Source organism: Octopus sinensis, linkage group LG3 (assembly GCF_006345805.1).
Source record: "Octopus sinensis linkage group LG3, ASM634580v1, whole genome shotgun sequence".
Lineage (NCBI taxonomy): Eukaryota > Metazoa > Mollusca > Cephalopoda > Octopoda > Octopodidae > Octopus > Octopus sinensis.
Genome location: NC_042999.1, coordinates 10,670,414 through 10,696,756, shown reverse-complemented (window position 1 = coordinate 10,696,756; position 26,343 = coordinate 10,670,414). Strand labels below are relative to the sequence as shown.

At 38.3% G+C, this 26,343-nt stretch overlaps 1 protein-coding gene across 9 annotated transcripts in view; it reads left to right on the top strand.

Annotated features, from left to right (window-relative positions):
- LOC115209795 (rho GTPase-activating protein 39) overlaps positions 1-26,343 on the top strand; it is a 511,104-nt gene that overhangs the window by 379,617 nt on the left and 105,144 nt on the right. For 7 of the 9 annotated variants that reach the window (XM_029778335.2, XM_029778338.2, XM_029778334.2 and 4 more), the window contains one exon: positions 13,942-14,037. The exons of the other annotated variants lie outside the window; for them this stretch is intronic. In XM_029778335.2, coding sequence (XP_029634195.1) covers positions 13,942-14,037 — 96 coding nt within the window. The remainder of the gene's footprint in view (positions 1-13,941; positions 14,038-26,343) is intronic. 9 annotated transcript variants of the gene reach the window in all.

The window sequence follows — 26,343 nt, the reverse complement described above, 5'->3', positions numbered from 1 at the left end:
TTTTGTAAGCCCAGTACTTATTCTATCAGTCTCTTTTGCTGAACCGCTAAGTAACGGGGACATAAACACACCAGCATCGGTTGTCAAGCAACACTAGGGGGACAAACACAGACACACAAACACATACACACACACACATATAAATATATACATATATACGACAGGCTTCTTTCAGTTTCCGTCTACCAAATCCACTCACAAGACATTGGTCGGCCCGAGGCTATAGTAGAAGACACTCACCCAAGGTGTCACGCAGTGGGACTGAACCCGGAACCATGTGGTTGGTAAGCAAGCTACTTCCCACACAGCCACTCCTGTGCCTATATATACACATACTTACCTTCATTTGTGTGTACACACTCACACAACCACATGCAGTAGAGAGAATATATTTGGAGTATGTACTTTGGTTAAATACTGACTCGAACCCTTCAATATCCCGAATTGTTTGTAGTTTTGCATGATTCATTCGGCTTGTTTTCAATAAGTGCTAAGAAAATACTTCTTAAATTACAGCACATCCCCAGCAGACATTGTCGAGAGGAACCATATCTGATCCCTGCCACGGAACGCTGTTTAACATGCTTCCTTCACACAACCATTCCACTGTCCAGCATCTGGCTCCCCCCAACAGATTTCAAAGCCATTTCCTTTCTGCAGATTATTAAAGAAGATAGTTGGGTTTTTTTTTTTTAACAGAGACGGATAATGTTTTCTTCAGTGAAACTTATCGTTTTATGAAACAGTCTCTTTCCATAAATATCGTCTTCAATAACCTTTTGTCCATCACACAGGCAACAGAGTTTCAATCTATTCTATTCAGAATCCATTGCACTTACTGCCGACCCTGACCTTCTCTATTTAATTGTGTTGCATGATTCTTGATGTATCAGATTGGTGCTTAATCAGACTTTCTGTAAAAAGAACTTGTGCATATTCTTAAGCTCTCTCTCTCTCTCCTCTCTCTCTCTCCTCTCTCTCTCTCTCTCTCCTCTCTCTCTCCTCTCTCTCTCTCTCTCCTCTCTCTCTCCTCTCTCTCCCCTCTCTCTCTCTTCTCCTCTCTCTCTCTCCCCCCTCTCTCTCTCTCTCCCCCCTCTCTCTCTCTCTCTCTCCCTCTCTCTCTCTCTTCTCTCTCTCTCTCTCTCTCTCTCTCTCTTCTCTCTCTCTCTCTCTCTCTCTCGATGGTTGCTAATTCCCTTTGCTAAACCTATATATTTTGATGCCTGTTGTAAATTATATGACAAACTGGAATCGGTCTTATTCTTTTCCTTTCTCTTGTCTCATCATTCTTCTCACAGGTTTTGACACATTTCTGCCTTCTCTAAAAATAGTCTTCTTTCAAGAAATTAAGCAATATACTATTATATATTTATTTAACAATTCCTGTTTTAATCTTAATGGTTTTGCATACATAACACACACACACACACACACATTTTTGCAAGTAGCGGTGTGACGGTGATTTCATGATTTTCTGCCTTTTAAAGTAAGAATTTTATTTAATTCTTGTCCTCTGACTCTCTCGTCCCTTGCAGCTGATGCAAGCATGTCTGTACAGTTAAGCAGTTTGCTTCCCAACCATGTGGTTCCATGTGGTGTACCACTGCTTGGTTGTCCCAGTGCTACGGTGGATTTGGTCAGCAGAAACTGGAAGAAGTCCTACATATATAATATAAGCATGTGTGTGTGTGTGCGTTTTAGAATCTTTTTGTCCTGTCCAAAGTACCCGGGATCCCAGAACGTCCCGCTGTGCTTGAGGAGACCTGTTGAGTCAAGTACATAAACATGAACGTCGAAATAAATATCAATGGAAATAGAAGTTGTGATGCCTGTGCCGGTGGCACATAAAAAGCACTATCCGAATGTGGCCAATGCCAGCGCCGCCCCGACTGGCTTCCGTGCCGGTGGCACATAAAAAGCACCATCCGAACGTGGCCGATGCCAGCGCCACTCCGACTGGCTTCTGTGCCGGTGGCACATAAAAAGCACCATCCAAACGTTGCCAGCGCCGCCTTGGCTGGCTTCCGTGCCGCTGGCACGTTAAAAGCTCCAACCGATCGTGGCCAATGCTGGACCCCCCCTGGCACCTGTGCAGGTGGCACGTAAAAAGCACCCACTACACTCGCGAAGTGGTTGGTGTTAGGAAGGGCATCCAGCCGTAGAAACTCTGCCAGATCAGACTGGAGCCTGGAGCAGCCCCTGGCTTCCCAGACCCCGGTCGAACCATCCAACCCATGCTAGCATGGAAAACGGACGTTAAACGATGATGATGATGGAATGATTCTTGCCAATGAGCATCACTGTCATACAAGCTGTGCCTTTGTTTCCAATCTTCCACAAAAACAGTCTGACCATAAGGAAATATTATTTCATTTAAAACCAGGTGATGACAGGAAGGGTATCCAGCCATAGAAAATCTAACCTGTTGCAACCCTGAGAAAATGAGGATTAGTTTCCCTGCTTTGTGGGAAATTGATCTAGAAAAACATCCGTCTCCACTGAACAAACCTACTGAAAAGTACTTAATGTTTGGTTCCTGTGTGTTCATAATTGATTAATATGTCTTATTCTAATGATTTAGATGAAATGAAGTTGTTGAAAAAAATGTTAGGTAACCTGAGGTGTTACCTTATTTGAAAATCTAAAGTACATCAGGTGTATTGATGGAAATAACTAGCCTATTTATGTGAACCTGGCACTGTTGTTTTGGGGGTATGTTGGAAACTTGGGGTGTCTCTTGTAACCTTTTTGTAACATTTTATCCTTATTGGGTGCACAAGAATCTATTTTTGACTTATTTAATAATATCACTGTCTCTCTCTCTCTCCTCTCTCTCTCTCTCTCCTCTCTCTCTTTCTCTCTCTCTGTCTCTCTCTCTGTCTCTCTCTCTCTCTCTCTCTCTCTCTCTCTGTCTCTCTCTACTTCTAACTTTCTGCACAGCAGATGTTGTGCGGCGGAGATATGGTTGAAAATGTTGAATAAATATAACTAATACTTGAACTCACACGCCACATGCCCCACCGTGTGTATATATATATATATATCATCATCATCGTTTAACGTCCGTTTTCCATGCTAGCATGGGTTACACACACACACACATATATATATATAAGTTCAGCAAAATTTAGATTCAGATGAATACGGTACTTAAGTTAAAGGCACCAGAATTTTGTAAGGTATTATCCATATAAATCAAATGGGGTGATTATTTTGATCACATATATATATATATTTATACACACACACACACACACACACACACACACATACATTCATACATACACACACACATCTGTGTTCCTCTGTATGGATATAGAGAGAGATGTCGAGAGAGAGAGAGAGAGAGCCTGTTACAGCTTGTGGTTTAATGACTAAAAAATCTGTGTAGAGTTTATTCGATTTCAGTTTGTTTGTTTATTATCTTATATCGGAATAGTTATAAAAGTTCAAATCGCCAGCGAATTTGATGCACTTCTCCCTTTTTCTCTCTCCTTACACCCAACCACCCGTTATTTATTTATTTATTCGTCCACGTGTGTACACACCCGTACGAATGGCATCATTGTGAGTTCTCTTCTTTTCCCCGTTTTTTTGGGTTTTTTTCTCTGGTGACATGATTTTTGGGTAAAAACGGGAAACAAAACGCATCTGTGTTTATTTGTTTGGTCGGTTACTAATTGCAGCGATGTTGGAGATGATAATCCTTGTGAAGGATCTTTAAACCAAATCTGTGGAAAAGAGGGAAATTATGAGATTAGGTAGCAAAATAGATTTCATTTGGGTACTACTTGAGAACAGTGGTCCCGGTGCGCGCACTCGCGTAGTCGCGCATCCGCGCTAGCTAGTCGTGACTAGTCGATCCTACAACGACTACCAAGCAAAGTAAATAAAACACAAAATAAATAATTTTTTAAAACATTTTTGTTAGACAAAGTAAATAAAACACAAAGTAAGGATCGACTAGTCACGACTGGCTAGCGCGGATGCGCGAGTACTACTGTTCTCAAGTACTACCTTTGATTTTGCAGGGGAAATGTGGAGAAGAGAGAAAAAGAATGGTTTTGTGAAGGGCTGGCAACCCTCTGCACACACGCATTCAACGAAGTATCTTCAGTTTGTCAGTAGTTGCCTCCCTTGCAACGTGATTGTTAGTCTCTTGGTGAGGAATACCAAAAGACATCTTTCCCAATATTTGATTCTCAGTAAATTATCATTTCTCTGCAACCTTCCCTGAGTGGGAAATTATATTGTTTAGACTCACACACACACACGCACTTGCTGTTGGTTTCTGCCCAATTTTAGGGTATCTATATTATGTAAGGAATCAATGTAGGATTGTGGTATGGCTAACATGTATAACGCACTCACGCACATTGACTCACACACAAACACGGACACACGCACACACGGACATTTTAAAGCTGATTCTTATCATTTTTGTTGACTGAAGTAAGATATTTTGCCTTGTTAATTATTACATGTCAAAAATTCATATCATCCCAAACAGTTTATCATGAAAATATTTAGAGGGGGGAGGGAGTTAATGATGGCAATGATGTTGTGTTGACGGTGGAAGAACTGGGCTGAGTTGGCCGATGATGGTTGAGGCAGCGGGTGAACTTATTCTTTACACGAACCTTTGAAGTTTGACTTGTAAAAGATCCAAATGTATTACTAGTTATCTTTCAGGGTGGGGTTGGGTGGGTCTGTCTGGTAGCTTAGCACTTCCCTCTCCTTTTGATTTTCTTCTTTCACCTGAACATCAGTTCTTAAGGAGTCGCAGCACTGCAAATAGTACAGCTAACAGATGTACCTATTTCTCTAAGGAGCAGCCATATGGTGTTACCTGCATGGGTGGCTATTCACACATGTACAAAAGCCCTTTCACAAAAGGGGATTTGTCAGTAGCTACAAAACAAGAGATTCCCTCAATGTAGCCCAGCAGTGTCCAAGAAGTCTTCATGTAAACCAAATTCTTGCAGCAAATCTCTTGCCGTGGAAATAAAAGTTAATTCATGTTGTGGTGTCCAGTGATGAAATTCAAACTGATTCAGCCTTGTTTCCCTCCATCATTGACATTTGTTCTGTGCCTGATGCCAAGGAAGCATCTACTGACAAATTCAACAAGAGCACTCAGAGAGCATGAACCTCCGCCAAGGCTAACCAACATCCTCTCAACGATTACCCAAAGAGGATTTTTAAAATGAGATTATTGCTTTCCAGTAAGTTTGGGGAATTTACCAACTATCTCACTTTCTCTCTCTCTCTCTCTCTCTCTCTGTCTTTCTTTCTGTCTCTCTGTCTCTCTCTACACACACACAGATATGTTGTGAAAGGATAGCAGTTCCTAATACATTTTTAGCTGTAACAATTCACTCTCTCTCTCTCTCTCTCTCTTATAGTGTAAATAAAATGATGAGGTAAAATCTAGAATCCATGGAAAACGTTGATGGTCTGTGTCAGCAGTAATTATTCCAAAGGGAATTCATTGCTTAATTACTACAAGAAGTGAAAACTGCAACATTTGAAGTGTTGCTCTTCACACAAGGGCCAATGACCTTTGTGCCATTTAAATTTATTGAGTTTTCTTACTAAACAAAGTGTAATTATTTGTGCCAATCATGGGCAGTGTGACAAAATAATGTGATTATAAGTTGGTGGTTTCACAGCTAGAGTGCTAACCATTTATGTTGGTATGGATTTTCCATCATTTTGATGTACAATTTTCCATGTTTGCATGGGTCTGATGGAATTTGTTGAGGCAGATTTTCTCCCACCAAGCTACACCTGTTTCCAAGCAAGGTAGTATTTGACCGTGTATTTCATGGAAGACTGTAAATGAATGACACCACCTGTAGGATGGTGATGCTCATATGATAATATCAAGATAAGGTGACACAAATACACACTCTCCCTACCCATATGAATATATACATGGCAAAGTGGCTGAGCTGCTTTTGAGAGTTGGGCCTCACAGGGGCAATGACTGAGACCTTTGGCATTATGCTGTGCTTGAAAAGAAGACCCATCAAGCCAAGTGAAATCGTTGTCATGGCAGAAACTGGTGTCGCACAAATGGCACCCATACTGGTGGCACGTAGAAGCACCTAGCACACTGTGCAGCGATTGGCATTAGGAAGAGCATCCAACCATAGAAACCACGCTAGAGTCTGGTGCAGTTCCCCACCTTGCTAGGTCTGGTCAGACTGTCCAACTCATGCCAGCATGGAGAGCAGATATTAAATGATGATAATGATGATGATTCATTTCCGGTCTTCTGTGCAAGATATTTCAATCTGTGGGGGAATATTATCTTGTTTGGAAACAGAGGAGGTTTGGTGAGAGGAAGGGCATCCAGCTGCAGAAGAGCTGGCCCCTGCAAGCATGGGAAATTGGACAGTAAATAATGATGATGACAGCATAATAGAAGTAAAGTAAAAATATGCTTAAGTTTTATGATTGCTCTGGAGGCAGCTGACAGATATTTGGATGAGTTGGAGGAAAAGGATATCCGTGATTTACTAAGACTTAGTCCCAAAGATGAACTTAAAAACATTTGAGAAAATAGTCAGTTGCAAATAAGGAAGGGGTGGGGAGTTGTCTTTAGAGGATTGTTTGTGAGTTTAGGATTTGGTTTGGCAGATCAAATAACTTTACAGGATAGGAATAAATGAGATTGTTGTGTAAAACTGTGGCTTCTGAACATGTCATCATCCTCCATGTGTGTGTGTGTGTGTGTGTGTGTGTGTGTGTGTGTGTGTGTGAAGTGTGTGAGGGCATTCTCCACATGAACAAGTATAATGTTCAGAAACACACAATTACATATATTAATTAACGAAGAGTTGTGGCAATAATTAAATCAAGCTGGCGGCAGAGTTTCGGCCATCTTTGCATTCTGAGTTCAAATTCTGTCGTGGTGGTTGACTGCCCCTTTCATCCTTTCAGAGTCGGTAAAATAAGTACCAGTTGAACGCTGGGATGAATGTAAATGACTTACCCCTCCCCCTAAACTTGCTGGCCTTGTGCCAAAATTTGAAACTAATGATGAGACCATGGCACCAAACACAGACACAAACACCTGACCTCCTCTCATTTGGTTGATATAAACTGCTCTCTCATGTAGCTAATAGGTAATAGGTATACTCTCCATCTTCATCATTAGCATCCTTGTTTCATGTTGATATTAGCCAAACAATTTGACAGGATTCAACAAGTCAGTAGACTGTTGTCTGCCACTGTCTACTTTGGCAGGGTTTCTATGACTGGATGCCTTTCCTAAATGCCAACCACTTTACTGAGTATTCCAAGTGCTTTTTTCATGGCACCAGCTCTAGTGAGGTTGCCAAGTAATTTGTAAGACTACAAGCCCCAAGAGGCACAGCTCTATACTAAGAGATGAGGGTTTAAAGTATGAGAGAAGGGGTCAGGGCAGAACAGGTTCCTTGCTGTGGAGGGGGCCACATGTCTACTTATATTTTAGAAGGGAGGGTGGAGCTGTACCCCCCCTGGTACAAGGTTAGTAGAAGTGAGAGTATGGATGGGTAGGGGTTGCAAGAGTGTATAGGAAAGTAAGAAATGGTTAGAGATGGGGGAATAAGGGGGAGGGGGGTGTAATGAAGAACAAGTATTGAGTGGATGGTAAATAGGGAACTTTGGGAAGAGTAGGTGACAACTGTAAAAATTAGATATGGTCAAGGGGTGGATGATGTAGGGAAGTGAAGAACAGCAGAAGAGTGGTAATACAGTAGACAGGAGAATGATAAGAGAGAGGGGGGAGGTTGCAAGAGTGTGGCAGAGAGAGAGAAACTGTTGTAGTGGATGGGGAGAAAAAGAGACATGATGATGATGGAGAAGATGAAATGGTTTGGAAGAGGAGGAGGTGGAGGTGGTCAGTGTAAAATATGAGTAGAGAAGACAGTATTAAGAATGAGGAATGGGTGGTAGGGGTATCTTGGGCCCAGCTGTGCATATATTGAGTAAAGGACTTTAGTTGTACAAACAGATAGCTGCAATGGCTTTTGATTTGGGTATTTCAAATTGAATTGTGATGTCCAATTTTCCCTCCTCTTTACTCAATATAATGTCTCTTTTATGTCTGTAAATTTCATTAAAACATTACTTTGTCTCATTTTTGTTTCTGCAATTAATCTCAAAATACCTGTGAATTAAAATTATCTGATTCTGATATATTGAGATAGAATTTTGGTAAACTGCTGAAAGTCTGTATTTTCGTACATTTCTATATTTCATTCCTCCTAAGTCTGGATACGAAAACAATGTTTACTGTTAAAGGATTAGCAACCTTGATAATAAACGGTACCCAAAATTAGGGTGCTGAGGATCAACATATTACGGTCACTTATTGTCACTATTATATACCGAAACAAATATCTTTAATTCCTATTGCTAAAACAATGCAGTCACAGCCCCCAAAACCATTTTCTCTTTTCTCCTTACTTACTGTACTCTATTGTACTTACTGTAAACCTAGTTTTCCAAACTCAATAGAAAACCTCTTTTTGAATTGTTCTTCAAATTTGCATATTTATATTCGACCCTTGAACTTTTCTACCCATCCCCTCCTCTTATTGTATACTCTAATGCTCAGTTCTCAGACCTGACAGGGCCACTTATACATATCTGTTGTTCAAACTAATTTGATCCAGGCAAACTAAAGTCAGCTGCACTCTTCTGAGTGCTTCATATCTCTCTGATTGCAATCATCCCATCCAACAATAACTTTTACTCTCACATCTCATTAAAGTTTATGTAGAAACTGATGCTGTTATCCAGCAAATACTCTTTCCTCTGGCATCACATCATCATCATCATCATCATTGTTTAACGTCCGTTTTCCATGCTAGCATGGGTTGGACAGTTCGACCGGAGTCTGGGAAGCCATGGAGGCTACACCAGGCTCCAGTCTGATCTGGCAGTGTTTCTACAGCTGGATGCCCTTCCTAACGCCAACCACTCCATGAGTGTAGTGGATGCTTGTTACGTGCCAGGGGAGGCTGGCAACAGCCACGATCGGTTGGTGCTTTTTACGTGCCATTGGCACAGGGGCCAGGGGAGGCTGGCCCAAAATAGATCTTTTTTGTTGTTGTTGTTTTCTGTCATTTTAAAGGGTTTTCTTGTAAAACATGCACAGTTATAATGTAAAAGCAGGACTGTAATTAATGGGGTGGGGGCATAAAGATTAACACCTTTTTATAATGTTTCAGTCAGTGGACTGTGGCCATGCTGGGGTGTTGTTGATCAATTCAACTCAAATACTTATTCTTTTTTTGAAGTCTGATACTTACTTGATCAGATTCTTTTGAAAAATTTAGTTATGGGAATATAAACAAACCAACAGCAGGTGTCAAGTGTTGTGATGATAAGCATGATGACATGCACATACATACATACATACATACAAATATATATATATATATATATATATATACATATATACACAACAGGCTTCCCCACAGTTTCTGTCTATCAAGCTCACAGAGCCTTGATCAGTCTAGGGTTGTTGTAATAGAAGATATGTTTCTACGTATCTTTCCTAGTAAAGGATCAATGCTGGAAGTGTTTTCTGGCATCAGCCTGAGATCCCAGTGATCAGAAATCAATTTACAGAATAATAAAGTTATAGATGTGTGCTTGCCCAGAAAGATCATCTGGGATTATAATTCCCAGCTGTTTTGAGGTTCTATTAACATAATTATTGAAACTGAAATTGAACTCGGCCCCTTCATACTCCCTCTAAATACTTCATGTCATCAGGCTGCGTATCTCACAGTTACAAATTGAATCTTAGCAACGTCAGCTTCCTTTTGATCCTTTCGTTGATTATAAAATATTTAACAATAGACTCTTCTTCTTCTTCTTCTTTCCCTCTAGAAAATTAGTTTCAATTCAGCTTTCAAAAATCAATAGTGATCAAAATTTTGAAATTTTTTTGGTTATTTAAATATTCAAAAACCATTACCAATAACAGTAATGTTAGCATCTTCACAGCTCTTCAATGCTATCTTACTAAATCTCAATGTTCGTTTGTACAGCGTCTTCTTGTGCTGGTCTATCATATATTACCTGTGTAATGTTCACAGTTTCATAACGTATAAGCTTCTGTGTGATGCTATTGTTTTTTATTTTGTGAGAGAGGCAATGCCCATCAGCTTTTTATACCCTCCTAGATTTAAGGATTATGCAATTTCATAGTAATATTATACACTATAGAAGATTTTGTCAGAATTAAACAACACAAGTCTGGAAAAATGAGGAACGGTCTGTATCAAGAGTAGCATATGAAGCAAAAAAAAAACCAACAAAAACACGTTAATAAAAATTCATAATATAAGTTAGGTGTGTGTGTGTGTGTGTGTGCTTTGAGGTAAAATGTGTTCTGGCATTTTTGGCAGGTTCCTCTGTAGACAGAAAGAAAGAAAAAAGAGGTTCTGATAAGATTATTAAATTCGACTTGAATTCTTGCACATTAGTGATTAGAGAAGGTCAATGAGGAGGAAGGGAACTTTCTAGAATTGTTTCGTTCAGAAGCATTGGCAGAAGATTAGATCTGTTAATGCCGAGAAATGTTTTCTTTGAAAAAACGTTCAAAGAAAAGCATTAAATGCATTCTGTTGACAAACTAATCTTTAGTATTAAAAGTGATTGTTGCAGAATGTTTTAATTGTTGATATTCTTGTCTGTTTTATCACACAATCTGAGCCAAGCATAATTGTGAAGGCTGGTTACCAATTTCAGTGAATTTTGTACTCAAATACAAAATTTTCAGCATAATTTAGGAAAAGAATCAAAAACGATTCAGGCTTAAATTATGGTAATTAGCTTGTAAAGTATTTAATCACACACGCAATTATCTGTGAAAACACGGCCTCCGTGATGAAGTGTTTTATGCTTATGATAGTTATGTTTATGATTTCAGTAATCCACTCTGCTTGGGCAACTTTTAGGCAGGGAATGGCAGGGAACAGGGGATGAAGGCATTTTTTTTTTTTTTTTTTCATAAATAAAGATTAGTATGGGTGTAATTATGTTTTAAAGAAGATTATTTTTCTAGATGAAAGGGGAAATTGTATTTGTTGAGATACCTGAAGGTATTTTAATGAAGGTAACTGTAAGCCAACTAAACCACACCACTAATCAACATACACTGCTTCTAACATTGCTTCTAGTAATGATATCATAAAACATAGCTGCTGAATAGATAAGAATCATTCGTATCACCCACCATAAACATATATATAACCTATCTTGTGGCTAAGAATATTTTTGCTGATGTATTTTTGTTGTTCAACAATGTGAATTCAGCTGTCCAATCCACTGAGTTACCTGCTTTTGGTCTACAGGTGCAATCTACAGTTTCGTTCAAGCCCAATTTCAATCACAAGGAACCATCTGGTCCAAGGTTGTAGAAAATTACATTTGCCCAAGATGCTATGTTGTGGGATCAAACCTGGACCTTGTGGTTGCAAAGGGAACTACTTAACTACTTAGCCATTTTGCACCTACATTTTATGAGAGAGGGCGTGTATGTAGTAAAATCATGGTCTTAACTCCTTTGTCTTGTGATGTTTTACTAAAATATTTATTGTCTTGATAAAATCCTGTGAATTCTGCACTTTTTGATGCAAAATAGCACTTGCAGTTGGTTCTATTTGTTGATTTTAAATTTAAACCAACAAACAGTTTGTTTGAACACTTGGAAAACTGAAACAGATTAACATCTGACTTCTACAATATATTGGTTTTGAAATCGAAATCGATAAAAAAAATCAATGGAAATTGTAGTTGGGATACCAGTGCTGGTGGCACATAAAAAGCACCCACTACACTCACGGAGTGGTTGGCGTTAGGAAGGACATGCAGCTGTAGAAACACTGCCAGATCAGGACTGGAGCCTGGTGCAGCCTCCTGGCTTCCCAGACCCCAGTCGAACTGTCCAACCCATGCTAGCACGGAAAACAGACGTTAAACAATGATGATGATGATGCCAACATGAAATCCATCAGTTTGATGATTAGACTTGCTTGATAGGTTCCTCATAGCAGCACACTTTCCGTAAAGTCTACAAGTTTCCATTGGACTGCATTCCATTAGAAAGGCTGATTGGTTTCCATTGTCAGTTGATTTCCAAAGTCAGACAACTTTGATCCTGGTTGGTGGTACTGAAATGGAGTCATTCGATGCTGAAACTTTTGTAGAATAAGTTAAAGCATGGCTGTTAAGAAGTTTCCCAGCTATGTAGTTTCAGGTTCAGTCCCACTGCATGGCACCTTGAGAAGATGTTTTTTACTATACATTCAGGGTGACCAAAGCCTTGTGAGTGAATTTATTAGAAAGAAACTGAAAGAAGCTTATTGTGTGGGTGTGCATTCACGTCTGCACTCTTCGAAAGCCTCTCTGAATGGTGTTGTTGCTGTCACTTCTCCTCTCAGCAATCTTTCTTCTCATTTTGGGCCTTGATAGCCATGTGAATTAAGCAACCTCTTACTTGACAGGTAGAAGTTAGAAACAGAAAAGATATTTGACTATAAAACAATACTTCACTGGTATATTCCTCTAACCCATGCTAGTATGGAAAAAAAGATGTAAAACGAATAAACAAAAACACTATTGAAAAAAAATTTAGTAAATCAGTGAGTTTCCTATAATTGTTAATATTTGCTATGGAATTGACACTTAAGTTACATTGTAAACCCATGATCAATGCACAAAATCGTAATTCTACAGTTAACTGCACTTTATTCTTTGAATTCTTGGCCACTAATCAAAGCCTCCTTGGAAATATAAGAAAACATTAAAATATACTAAAAACGTTATTTGTGATCAAGTTTTCCCTCATGAAAAGGTGGGGTTGGCAACTGGGTATCACCACATGCATATCTCTCTCTCTCTCTCACACACACACACACACACACACACACACACACACACACACACACATGATGTCAGTTTCATTTTTCCTTTTCCAAATAATAACTTCACAAATTTTCTTGGTGATTTTTGTGTTTCTGGTTGAAAGAGAAAAGTAAAAAAATGTCTTGATTCCTATTTCAGTTACTAATTAGTTAGTTTATAAATTGTTACTTGTAATATATTCCTCTTTCTAAATTTTTGCTGTTATTGTGTCCTGTTTATACTCCCACCCCCACCCCTGTAACCAAGTGGTCTCTCCAAATGGTACCTGTCTCAAATCACTTCAATTATTCTCCCATCCATCCATCCCCTACCTGTAGGATTTGTTAAGATACAAATTATTGAATAACGAAATTTTACTTATTTACTGTGACTTTTTCTTTTTGATTATTTTTTGTTTTTTTTCCAATTTTCCTTAATTTTACCTGAAGCAATTTCGTGTACCAAATGATGTTGCTGTTAGGTGTAAGAGAAATGGTCATAATCTTTAGAATTCAAAGGATCTTTTCAGCCTTTGTACTAATCACATCCCCTTAAAAATTGCAATTAAGCAAATAAAACCAGTTTTTTTATTATCAATAAGTATTTCTAGGCAAATGCCTCATTGTCAATCATTTTTATTTAAAAAAACCAAAAAAATTACAGGAAGAAATATTAGACACTTTCTACTGCCGCCACCATCATCATCACTACCATCTTTGCATCTTTTCGACAATTTAAAATCCATAAAACTACAAATCATTTCACATAAACCTAACTGCTAATGAATGTAGCAGTTTAAGAAAATTCAATTATATTGGCTCAAAAGTAGAATTGGCCCAATGGTAGAATAACCTTTTTCCTCTATTTCATCACAAGAAATTTGATTTGGCTATTTTAATTTTTTTTTTTTTTTTTAAAGAAAAAAAAAATCCCTTTTGGAAGATTAAATGTGCATTGTAATTTAATCCTGAGTATAATATATCTACTACCAGCCCTCCAATGGCTCTTCTTCCTTTCATATTTCAGACTTTGAAACAAAATACTGAGGTTCGTGATGATGATTCGAAGCAGATATGCATCAAGAGAGAAATGGGGACACAAACTCCAGATAGCAGGAGCCCTGTAAGTCTAACCGCTTCCTTGGCCTTGTTCTTCCTACTGCTCTCTTTCATCATCAGTTGCAAACAATGGCATCGCCTGCTGCGAACAAGACAGCCAGGGCAACATATGCTATTGTCTATCAACATACTATGGAATACATATTCATACATCCCTCTCGTTCGTTATCATCAAAAATGTCATTTTCCACCTCTACTGAAACTTTAACCTATTTACAAATACATTTTTTTTTACTCCCCCAAAATTAATTTCTAAAATTCATGGCTGCTTCAGATATTTATAGGTTCTTCATTAGCTTGTGTTAATGAAGAGAAACTTTTTCATAAACCTTTGGTACTGTTGCCTAATTTAGACACCAGAAATCACATCATATTTTTCTGTTTTATTTAGCCAAATCCCTACCATAAGCCAATACTATGTTCAATATTTTAAGGGTTAAACTCCTTAATAGTCAGGACTACCAACCCCATTTCAATTTTCAGTCGACCCCTATTTCATTGCGCTGACATCACTTAAAGCTTGATTATTATAGGACATAATTTCCCTCCTTCCCCTAAAACGTAAGATGTTACTGACTAGTCCAGAAGAACCCAAGGTCTTTCTAAAAGTAATAGAATCTATAAGCTAATCCCATTTAATTATATAAAATTGTTTTGTTGATCTTTTTGTTTCTAATTTGCTATCATCAAACTTTATGCTTGCTTCTTTACCAATATTTTACAGGAGATTGTTTTGGACTTAAATTTTCTTTGAAAAATCAGCCTAAAAAGAATTTCATTTCATGAGTCTGTTTTCACTTTAAATTGAGCCAAGAGTAAATTTGTTTCTTAGTATTACTTAATTAAGAATATATTTATTTCTGATCAATAGAGTTTGAGAGAAAAAGAATCAGTTTGTTATTTGGGTGAATCTCTCACGGCACTTTAACATTCCTCCTCCACAGCTAGAACTGCAGACTTCTTTAGTATGTTCCAAACCAGCGATCTTTGGTTTTAGATACATTTATTTCTGTAGGATTAATAATGAGACGAAAACAAAACTACACTTGGATATCCTGAGTGAGTGAAATGAATATGTAAATGCTTAAAAGTCACTTATTAAGTGTCATTCTTACAGCTTTCTTCTTCACTGGCAAGCTGGCAGAATCCTTAGTGTAGCAGACACAAAGCTTGGTAGTATTTCTTTCAGCTTTTTACGTTGTGAGTTTAAATTCTGCCAGGGTCAACTTTGTGTTTCGCCCTTTCAAGATTGACAAAATAAAGTATCAATCAAGTGTCGGGACCAATGTAATCGACTGCCCTATGCTTTCCAGGAATTGCTGCTGCTGCTGCTGTGCCAAAATTTGAAACCTTTATTGCAGACTTCTCTTTTTAATTCTTTTCAATTACTTAACACCAACGTTTTTTAAAGTTATTCTGCTAACATCATAAAAAAAAGCAATATTCATTTTGAAATGAGTTTGGAATTTGCAATTACTTTCAAATGCCTTCTTCTTTTGTTTTGTTTTTTGTTTCTTCCTTTTACAAGAAATGTTTTCTTTTCTACAGTGCTAACATTATAACTTTAAAAAATGACTTTCCAGCAATTAAAAAGAGAAATTTGTACAAATGACGTGTAACAAGTGGCTTCTAAACGGTGTCCTATTTGTTTTCTTTACTTTACTAAGCGTGAAACCAAACATCAACTTTAAAAATTATTGCTCAAACCACAACTACACCAAATATATTGCAGTATATCATCATCATCATCATCATCATCATTATTTAATATTATTATTATTATTATTGTTATAGTTATTATTATTGAACTTCCTTTTCATTATGATCAATCCCAATCAATATTAACTTTCAGTTCTATTGAAGAATAACCACAACATCAACTGCCAGCTCTCATTTTATTCTTTCTTTATTAATAAACTGGGTATAATAATATTAATTATTTCAATAAAAAGACTGGTGATGATAATAATACCAGTGTTAACACTGCTGCTATTACCGATACTGCTTTGCAATGCTGTTGCTACTAGTGCTGCAACTACTGTTGATATTATTACTAACAATAGCATTTTTTTTCTCTCTCTCCTCCTCCTCCTCCTTCCAATGTAGCTGTCATTGGATAAGCATCAAAGGAAGCTGGTCGAGGAACCTCGTACTAATTATACAAAGTTAATCAATTCAGGCAGAGAATTCGTTGCAATATCTGGTTTACTAACTGAACATTTTTGTTTTTTGGCTGTAGAACAGGTTTGTAGGTATTTCTGATTGAAAGAGATTGTTGCAAAAGAGAATATTGGAAACAGGCTTTTGTTTCAGACATGTCTGATGTCTCTCTTTCATTCTATCACATGTAATCAACCATTCCACCCCCCCCTCTTTTCTCTATAGTTTAATTAATTTAGGAAATAAAACAACAAACTTTTAATCAGGAGAGTGTCAATGTGTGCATCTGAGTGTGAGCTTTGTGTGTGTGTTTGGCACATATTTCAGTTGCGTTCTGTATTTGTCATATGTTTGTGTTAACGCCATCAACTTTTCAAGGATGTATTTATGAAGCATGCGTATGTGTGTGCATGCATGACAGTATATGTGCATTTCATTGTGCAGCTGCTGGGTGGTGCTGTAATAAAACTTCCCAGAAATATATTTACCAAGGCTACTAAATCTTTTGCCACACCCTGTATATTTATGTTACGGATAATTTTCTGGCAGTTATGTAGTTTTTACAATAATTATCAACTTGTATTTGTAATTAAGACTCTTTTCTTTAAAATTATATGAATTTTTAAACTAATGGGCAAGTGTCTTCTGCTATAGCCCCGGGCTGACCAATACCTTGTGAGTGGATTTGGTAGATGGAAACTGAAAGAAGCCTGTCGTATATATGTATATATATATATATATATATATATATATATATATATATATATATATATATATAAGTGTGTGTGTATGTGTTTGTCCCCTAGCATTGCTTGACAACCGATGCTGGTGTATTTACGTCCCCGTCACTTAGCGGTTCGGCAAAAGAGACCGATAGAATAAGTACTGGGCTTACAAAGAATAAGTCCCGGGGTCGATTTGCTCGACTAAAGGTGGTGCTCCCGCATGGCCGCAGTCAAATGACTGAAACAAGTAAAAAAGAAAAGAGAGTAATGTAATTAGATTGAGTTACGTACCTTCAGTTATGTCTTAGCTTTAACTACTCGCATCCAATTAAAAATTATTTTTGCAGTTCTGTTAGTTGCATGAACCTTATGCAAAATGCATCTGCAAAACTTAAGCCTGACTGCTGCATGGTTGAGAAGTTCACTTCCAAACTACATGGCTTCAGGTTCAATTCCACTGAGCAGCATCTAGAACAAGTGGTTTTCTCTCTATTCCCAGGTTGACTAAAGCCTTGTCAATGGACTTGATGGACAGAAACTAAAAGAAGCTTCTTCTGTGCATGTGTGTCTGTGTTTGCACCTGCAATCACTTCTGGCCAGCAGCAATCAATGTTTGTTTCTTTTCTGTCACCAAATTGTCCAGTCATGCACCTTTTAAGCAATGTGGAATAAAAAAAAAAACCCTTACTTAAAAATTAGGTAAGGGTTAGCATCAGTAAGGGCTTATAACTGTAAAACACTGCCTCAGATACATATCTGTCCTAACCATGAAAACATGGAAAAACAGATATGAAATGAAATGAACAAAACACACACGTGTGTGTGTGTGTGTTGTATATTCTTGTATTTGCTGTGAAATATGAAGGCAGGAGCAAGTCCTATAACTTGGTAGAATACAAGTAGTGTAGGACCACTATTGAAGCATTTGCCTTCTTGTTGTATACCAAGGGCAAATAAGCTATTCAGAATCCATTTCCCTTAATCAAGATTGTCATCCTCTTATAGCAGTGAATGCCTATTTACAGATTGGTTGACTGTGCATTTTAGGCTAACTTTATCATGGGCACAATGCAGTGTTAGCTAATGAGATACAAACTGCTGACCTGTTGGTTGGGTACTTAATACTGCATCAGAGAGAGAGAGAGAGAGAATGGGTTGACCCTTTTGATACAAACTTGCCTGAGATGGCACTTGGTTCTGTGGTACAAGCTTCCTTGTTGTAAGTGAATTATGTTCCAAACAGCAGATTAATAATGATGAAGTTATTTTACTAAATTCTTCATTTTCAACATTAATTGAAACGAAGAGAGTGTATTTCATCAGAAATGTCATAAATCTAGGGTTGGAGTGAACAGTTATCACGAGGGACCAAACTGCTGCAACTGATGTCATTTTTTGTCTCTTGCTAAACATTAAAGAAAAAAAGAATGCAAAATAAAAACAACCAGAGAAACACTTAAATAATGACTTCAGATTCCAGCAAATTCTTCTAAAGCAATTACTCACCACTTGCACAGGCAATATATACTTTAAGTTTGTTGACCAATAAAAGTGAGGAGAATAAAAGCAGAAGTTGTGGTCATAAAAATACCTTCTACATAAAACTAAGTCTTGATTGAAGGCATTCTTAAATATTTGTCTGTTGTTGATTGATGATAAAGTGACAAATGGTTTATAATGTTGAATGGTGCACAAGATATATATATATAAACAAAAGCAGGGATGGAATTTCTTGAATCATTTCAGTAAGATTTCCGTTGTAAAGGTCAATGTTTTAAGTGTAAGTAGAAAGAAAAGTCCTTAGTATTGTCAAGAATAACATCATTCTTGGCAAAAATAACTTCCTTTTAGCTTGCAGAGGAAATAAACTCACTTGTTTGTAGAATAAAACATTCTTCTCATAAATTTTGTGTGTGTTTATATATATATATAGATATAGATATATAGATATATAGATATATATATAGATATATAGATATATAGATATATAATTTCAGTCATTTGTTTGTATTTAAAAATTGTTGCTTCAAATCAGAGAATAAATATGCATCATCATCATCATCATCGTTTAACATCCACTTTCCATGCTGGCATGGGTTGGGCAGTTTGACTGAGGACTGGCACGCTAGGAGGCTGAACCAGGTTCCAATCTGATCTGGCAAGGTTTCTACGGCTGGATGCCCTTCCTAACGCCAACCACTCTGTGAGTGCAGTGGGTGCTTTTTACATGCCACTGGCATGGAGGCCAGTCAAGCGGCACTGGTTTCAGCCACACTTGAATGGTGCTTTTTACGCGCTACCGGTACATATATGTGTGTACATATATATTACTACTAGCATTATAACCCGTCGTTGCTGGGTCATAGTGCTAGTGCATGTATATATGTGTATATATATGTGTACATATTACGTGTACTTCTATATATATATATACATCTACACATAAAATACAAAATACAAAGTTATATCTTGATATCGCTAGTGATAACAATACTCAAAATATATAACAGACTGGAATTGTAGGCCCATCTCTTATAATTTCGATCAATTGGATCTTGTCCTCCCTCTTGTATAGAAGTGTGGCTACAATCCAGCCTACCTCTACTTCAGGGGGGATATTTTAAATTTTTATCCGGGACGTCCTACGTCCCAGATATAAAGGTAAAAATAAAATATTTCCACTTTGCAAGGTTCGAGTCGAGTGCTCCCTTGCACGCTCTGTTGACTCAAACCTTGCTTCTATTGTGGCGAATTTACCGCCTCTGGTTAGATATCTTTCATAGTTGCACCAAGAGACTTTTCGATGGGGCTTTCCTCCAGGTGTTCAAATCTTTTTTTTTTCTCTATATTGTATACTTTATAGACAATAGTCTTTTCTTTAATTTAATTTTTTTATTTCGTTTGGTGGTGTTATCCTAGATTCACCGTCTTTGTCGGTGATCAATCCGTATTTCTTCCATTTTAATTTCAATGAGTTCGCGACCACCGACGGCTGCAGCGAAATTCATTTTGGGACTTTCTTCTATCGAAGGCATTCTAACAAAAATGCTTCCGTGTAAATGGTAAAAATATTGTCAATTTCCCCAAACAGGGACATAATTCAATTTTTAAACAATAACCAAAGCTTCTTCTCCCAAAGGGGGGGGGTACAATTTACAATTATTTAACAAATGCAACAATGTTTCCTTTACGAGGAACCAACAAACGTGATAACAATAGTTAAACAGTAATAATACTAACAACAAACCTTACGATGAGTCAGAAAGCAGTTGAAGCTTTAGTCCTTTATGTATAAGAAATAAACCAACAGCAGTACTCTGTAGAACCGGCTGTTCGAGAAAACAGATATTACATACAGCCAAATTTCATATAGATACCTAATGTTAGCTAATTAGCAGATAATCTAATGTAAAAGCACAGCTCCATCTGGACTATTCCATTTCTGCACGCTAATTTTATTTTTAATTTATTCCCATTCATGTGAAACCATTTATTCAAGTTCAAGTCATTGATGCAATTTTATACCAATTGCTATTTTTACTTTTGTTATGTTACGATTATATTATACTTTAGTTTGATTTTAATTATTACTTACTACATATAATCCAATTGTTATTATTATTTTTATTGTTAAAGTGAAAGTATCTGACATAAAATTGAGAAATGTTTTTGTTTCACTTTTAACACGTAATACTGAAATAGTGGAGAAGATATGATATTGCTATGGGCTCGCTCTAGGCAAGAAGTTGAACATTTTTTTTGCCCATGAAACTACATGGACCCTAAGTAAGGCATGTGTAAAATTTGAATGAAATTGGTTGTGTAGTTCTCGAGTTTTAGGGAATCGTAGTGGAGAAGACATGATATTGCTGTGGGCTCGCCCTAGGCAAAAAGATGACACTCCCCAGACCCTTAGTAAGGCATGTGTAAAATTTGAATGAAATTAGTTGTGTAGTTCTCAAGTTTTAGGGAAGCATACAGACAGACAGACAGACTGACACACATTCTCAGTTTTATATATATATAGAGATAATTGTTTTATTAAGAGTGTTTGTGATGAAAAAATGGTAGAGTCAAGTGTGCTGTATGTGCAACTTCAATACAGTTTTGTAATACATTACAGAACTCTCAACTCGTTAAGTGAGCAGTTACACGTTGATTAATCAGTAGATCATCAATACATGAAATTTCTAAATGGAATTACCAACATTTAAGAAATGCAAAGTGGGTGGGACAGCAATCTGTCAATCAATGAAGGTGGGTAGCAGAATGTGGATGTAAATTAAGGAATGATTAAAAGACATTTCTATTCAAAAGATGTCATTAAACTTAGCAATCTTGCTTGCAAATACTGGTGGTGGCAAAACATGTTTGAATACTGACAGATATACAAAGCATAACATTTGACTCAATCAAAATACAGTTGAAGACAGATGCCCGTGTTGTTCTTTAAAAGAGCGTTTCCCTGTGTTTTTATCATTTAGCACATTAAGGAATGACTTGGTTAATAAATTCCAGTATTATTTATTTATTTTGATTAAAGTAATCTGATTGATTATTGCAGATCTAATAGAATATTAATTTTAAATAAGGGAGGTCCAGCTAATTATAATTCATAGGAACAATTTAAGGAAAATTGCAAAGACTTGAATTTCAGAGGATCTGGAGGAAAAAGAAGGTAAGAAAGGAAAATAAAATGAAAATGATTAATATATAAAGGTAGCCGTGATCCCTGTGTCTGCAATCATAACCTATAAATACTTACGTAGAAACTGAAGAGGATAAATCAGATAGGGAACATGGTATTGGCATAAACAAATATGTATACGAGACTAATGAAAGTAGTTTAGGCAACAATCAGTGTTAACATAAAGATAGTAATCTGTGTTAAATATCTAAATTTAGAGAGATCAGTTATTTAGCTGTAATGAAGTTACAAGCTGAAAGGCCAGAGAGAAGAAAAAAACAGAACCAATGTTTCTAGTAAACATGAATCCTAACATTTCTAGTAACTAATTCTACTGCAATATTATTGAGAATCAATCAATTAAAATCTTATTGTTCAATGAATAGGTTAGTTCACTACTATAATAATTTAAAATGATAGGGAGCATTAGAAAATGTTAGAGGAATATTCGAGAATTATAAATAATTATAAAAGTCACAAATGTTGATAACTGTTAAAAGAATTTATAAGATTCTAATAAATTCTAATGAATTATCAAGGCTATAAACTAGGAATGATGAAACATGTATTATAAAGATATTATCTCAGGCTGGAAGCAAATTGAAAGTAGTTTCGGCAACAATTAGTATCATCATCATCATCATCATCATCATCATTTAGCGTCCGTTTTACATGCTAGCATGGGTTGGACGGTTCTACTGGGGTCTGTGAAGCCAGAAGGCTTCATCAGGCCCAGTCAAATCTGGCAGTGTTTCTACGCTGGATGCCCTTCCTAACGCCAACCACTCCGTGAGTGTAGTGGGTGCTTTTTACGTGCCACCCGCACTGGTGCCAGACAGAGCTGGCAAACGGCCACGAACGGATGGTGCTTTTTATGTGCCACCGGCACGAGGGCCAGGCGAGGCTGGCAACGGACACGAAACGGGGCGGTGCTGGCAACGGTCGCGAAACGGAAAGTTCTCTTACATGCCACCGGCACTGGTAACACATCTGCAATTTCCATTGATCGATTTCGATTCTGATCCTCACTTGCCTCAATGGGTCTTCACAAGCAGAGTTTCGACATGCCACTGGCACTGGTAGCACATCCGCAATTTCCATTGATCGATTTCGATTCTGATCCTCACTTGCCTCAACACGTCTTCACAAGTAGAGTTTTGTGTCCCAAGAAGGGAAGGTATGCATACGTAGGCTGGCTCCATCCCATGTAGAAGGCCACGGGTTGTGGACTCACTTGTCCTGCCGGGTCTTCTCGCGCACAGCACACTTCCAGAGGTCTCGGTCTCTAGTCATTTCCTCAGTGAGACCTAAAGTTCGAAGGTCGTGCTTCACCACCTCGTCCCAGGTTTTCCTGGGTCTGCCTCTTCCACAGGTTCCCTCAACCGCTAGGGTGTGGCACTTTTTCACACAACTATCTTCATCCATTCTTGCCACATGACCATACCAGCGCAAACGTCTCTCTTGCACACCACAACTGATGCTTCTTAGGTCCAGCTTTTCTCTCAAGGTACTTACACTCTGCCGAGTGTGAGTACCGGCATTACACATCCATCGGAGCATACTGGCTTCATTTCTAGCGAGCTTACGCATATCCTCAGCAGTCATGACCCATGTTTCACTGCCATGTAGCATGGCTGTTCGTACACACGCATCATACAGTCTGCCTTTCACTCTGTGCGAGAGGCCTTTTGTCACCAGCAGAGGTAAGAGCTCTCTGAACTTTGCCCAAGCTATTCTTACTCTAGCAGTTACACTTTCAGCACACCCGCCCCCGCTGCTGACTTGGTCACCTAGGTAACGGAAACTATCAACTATTTCTAGTTTTTCTCCCTGGAAAGTGACGGAAGTTGGTCTCAGAGCATTTTCAGTGTTTATTGTTCCTGAGCATCTGCCACATACAAAAACCATCTTCCTAGTTAGCCTTCCTTTGACATTGCTGCATCTCTTATGTGTCCATAGCTTACACTTGGTGCATCTTATAGAGTTTCTACCTACACCTTTTCTACAGATCGAGCAGGGCCATCTACCTGAAGGTGTTTGTGATTTGTCTACCTTCCTACTGATTACGACTTTGGTTTTAGCTAGATTGACTCTGAGGCCCTTCGATTCTAATCCTTGTTTCCACACCTGAAACTTCTCCTCCAGTTCTGATAGCGACTCAGCAATTAGAGCAAGGTCATCAGCATAGAGGAGCTCCCAAGGGCATCCTGTCTTGAATTCCTCCGTTATTGCCTGGAGGACTAAGATAAATAGGAGGGGGCTGAGTACTGAGCCTTGGTGGACCCCTACCTCTACCCGGAATTCTTCACTGTACTCATTTCCAACCCTCACCCTACTAGCAGCGTCCCTATACATGGCCCGCACAGCTCTCACTAACCATTCATCTATCCCTAGTTTTCTCATTGCCCACCAGATAAGAGATCGGGGGACCCTGTCATAAATTTATTGTGAGGTAAATATCGAAATTTTAGAGAGATCAGTGATTTGACTATAATTAATTCACTCGTAAATGGGGTTTCCATTAGAATTTTCTTTCTCTTAGCAAATGAAAATATCTTTTGGCAACCTTCTCGGCACGGTAAGGAAGCCACTTGACAGGGTTAGGGTTACAAAGAGAAAATCACTTGATACTTCTCAACACTAATGGAGTAAACAGTCAGAGTATTAGGAAGTGGAGACATAATTCTGCTAACAACATTACCAAGAATATTAATAAAAATAATACCAGGAATAGCCCCCCTCCCCTCTCTCTCCTAGCTCCTAAAGAACACCCAACCATGTCACATCTCACTTGTGCCCCTCCCTCAACAATTGTATCATTTTTACTATACCTGTTGCTCCCACTCTTCTGCAACTTTCTATCTTCCCCAGCTCATGATTGTTGTCTCAGCCACCCTTCACCCCTACCCATTTTGGCTGTTTGCCTCTTCACGCCTCATTCATCTTCCCCCCCCCCCTACAATCTGGCAAACTTCTACTCAACTTATGGTTTGTGCTGTCCCCTGGACACCTCATTCCCATTATCTATCTCTTGCAGCTCCTCCTTATTTTTTTCTTTCTACCCCTTCTTCCCTACTAGATGTACGTAACCATGCAGATTTCCTCTACAGTAACCTACTCTGAACCCCCACCATCCCAGTAATATCCTTGCCTCTTAGCATGATGTTGACCCCTCATCACCTCACCCAGGGTCTGTAATTCTGCAAACTGCACAGCAGCTTCAATAGGGCAGGTGGCACAAATAAAAAAGAACCTAGTTCACACTGTATTGAGGTTGGCATTGAGAAGAGTCCCCTGCTGTAAAAACTATACCAAAATCGGCAGTGGAACATGATGTCATCCAGGGACTCTTCAAATCCTATCGGACTGTCCAACCCATGCCAGCATTGGAATATGGACATTAAATGACGAAGATTATAATGCAATATATACAAATGTGATCCGGGTGTAGGAAGTTTGTAAGCTTCTTGCAACGTGTGGTAGGTATAGAAAAACAAAAAGTGCACAGTGTACGATGAGAAACAAAAACAATTTACTGGCGTTGAGAGTGACACGCATTTTCCCTATATTGAAATTGCAAGGAAATTCAACAAGCAGTTTCTATAAAGCTCACAGCAACTGGGGCTGCTGCAAATGCGAACAAAAATCCAAATTGAAGGAGTAAACCATGCTACATATGTTCCTTAACTCGCTGAACCTTTTAATGTAATAATTATGAAACGGGTTGTGCTGAACACAGCCAATCATCAGGCTGAGCACAGCCAATCATCAGGCAATGAAGTTTTGCATTGTCTCTCGGAATTTCTAAGTCATCTCCACTGCCTGTGGTGTTTTGAACTGAATGGAGAAGTCAGTAGTAGAAAATGGAATGGGAGGGGACAAAGAGGAAAAGAGCAAAAAAGGTCAAGAGGTATGTCAAGGGAAAAGGTGAGATCAAAATATGCAAGAGCAGGGATGGTTTAGGATTGAGGAGTCGGAAGGGAGCAAGAGGAAAGCAAAGAGAGAACAATTGCTATTGTGAAGTGGGAAAATTGTGGTCATAAACTTTTATCTAAGAAAGATGGTGACAGAATTTGCCAGCTGCTAGAATCTTGTTGTCAGAATTGATAAAGGTAGAAGGGGTGTTGTTCACTCTGCAGAAATACAAGGCACCTGTACAACTGCCCTGCCCACCTACATCACAGTACATACACAGATTCACACACACATGTGCCTCAGGATGTGGGAGGGCAGGTGAAAGAGACTTTGCTTCTACCAACATTAACAGGCTAAGGGGTTCAAGATGAAGGAAAATATACCCCCTGCACTGACCCGTAGTCTTCAGACTTGAAACATCTGCAGGCTTCTTTGCAAATTGTTGGCAGGTCTCGAATGTCACATTCAACAGAAGCCTTATGACTGACAAAGAAAGCGTAGGTTGTCAAATCCTCCTATGTCGAAACTGATCAGACAGTCCTTCATATATCCATATGTGCATATATATTTATTTGTGTGTGTGTGTGTGGGTCTATATAACCAAAAGCAGGCTATGTGTGTATGTCTTTGTAGGTTGTTCCATACTTTAGCTAAATTTTTTTAGAACCCTATGTAGATATAAGGAGACTTAGATACCCACTCAACCTCTTCGCTCTTGAACCAGTGACACATCTAGGATATGATAGTTGGAGGGAGATAGAAAGAGAGAGGGGGGGTTGCACTAGCTCTTGGCTGACAGTTGTTTTGGCTGTGGAGACAGAAG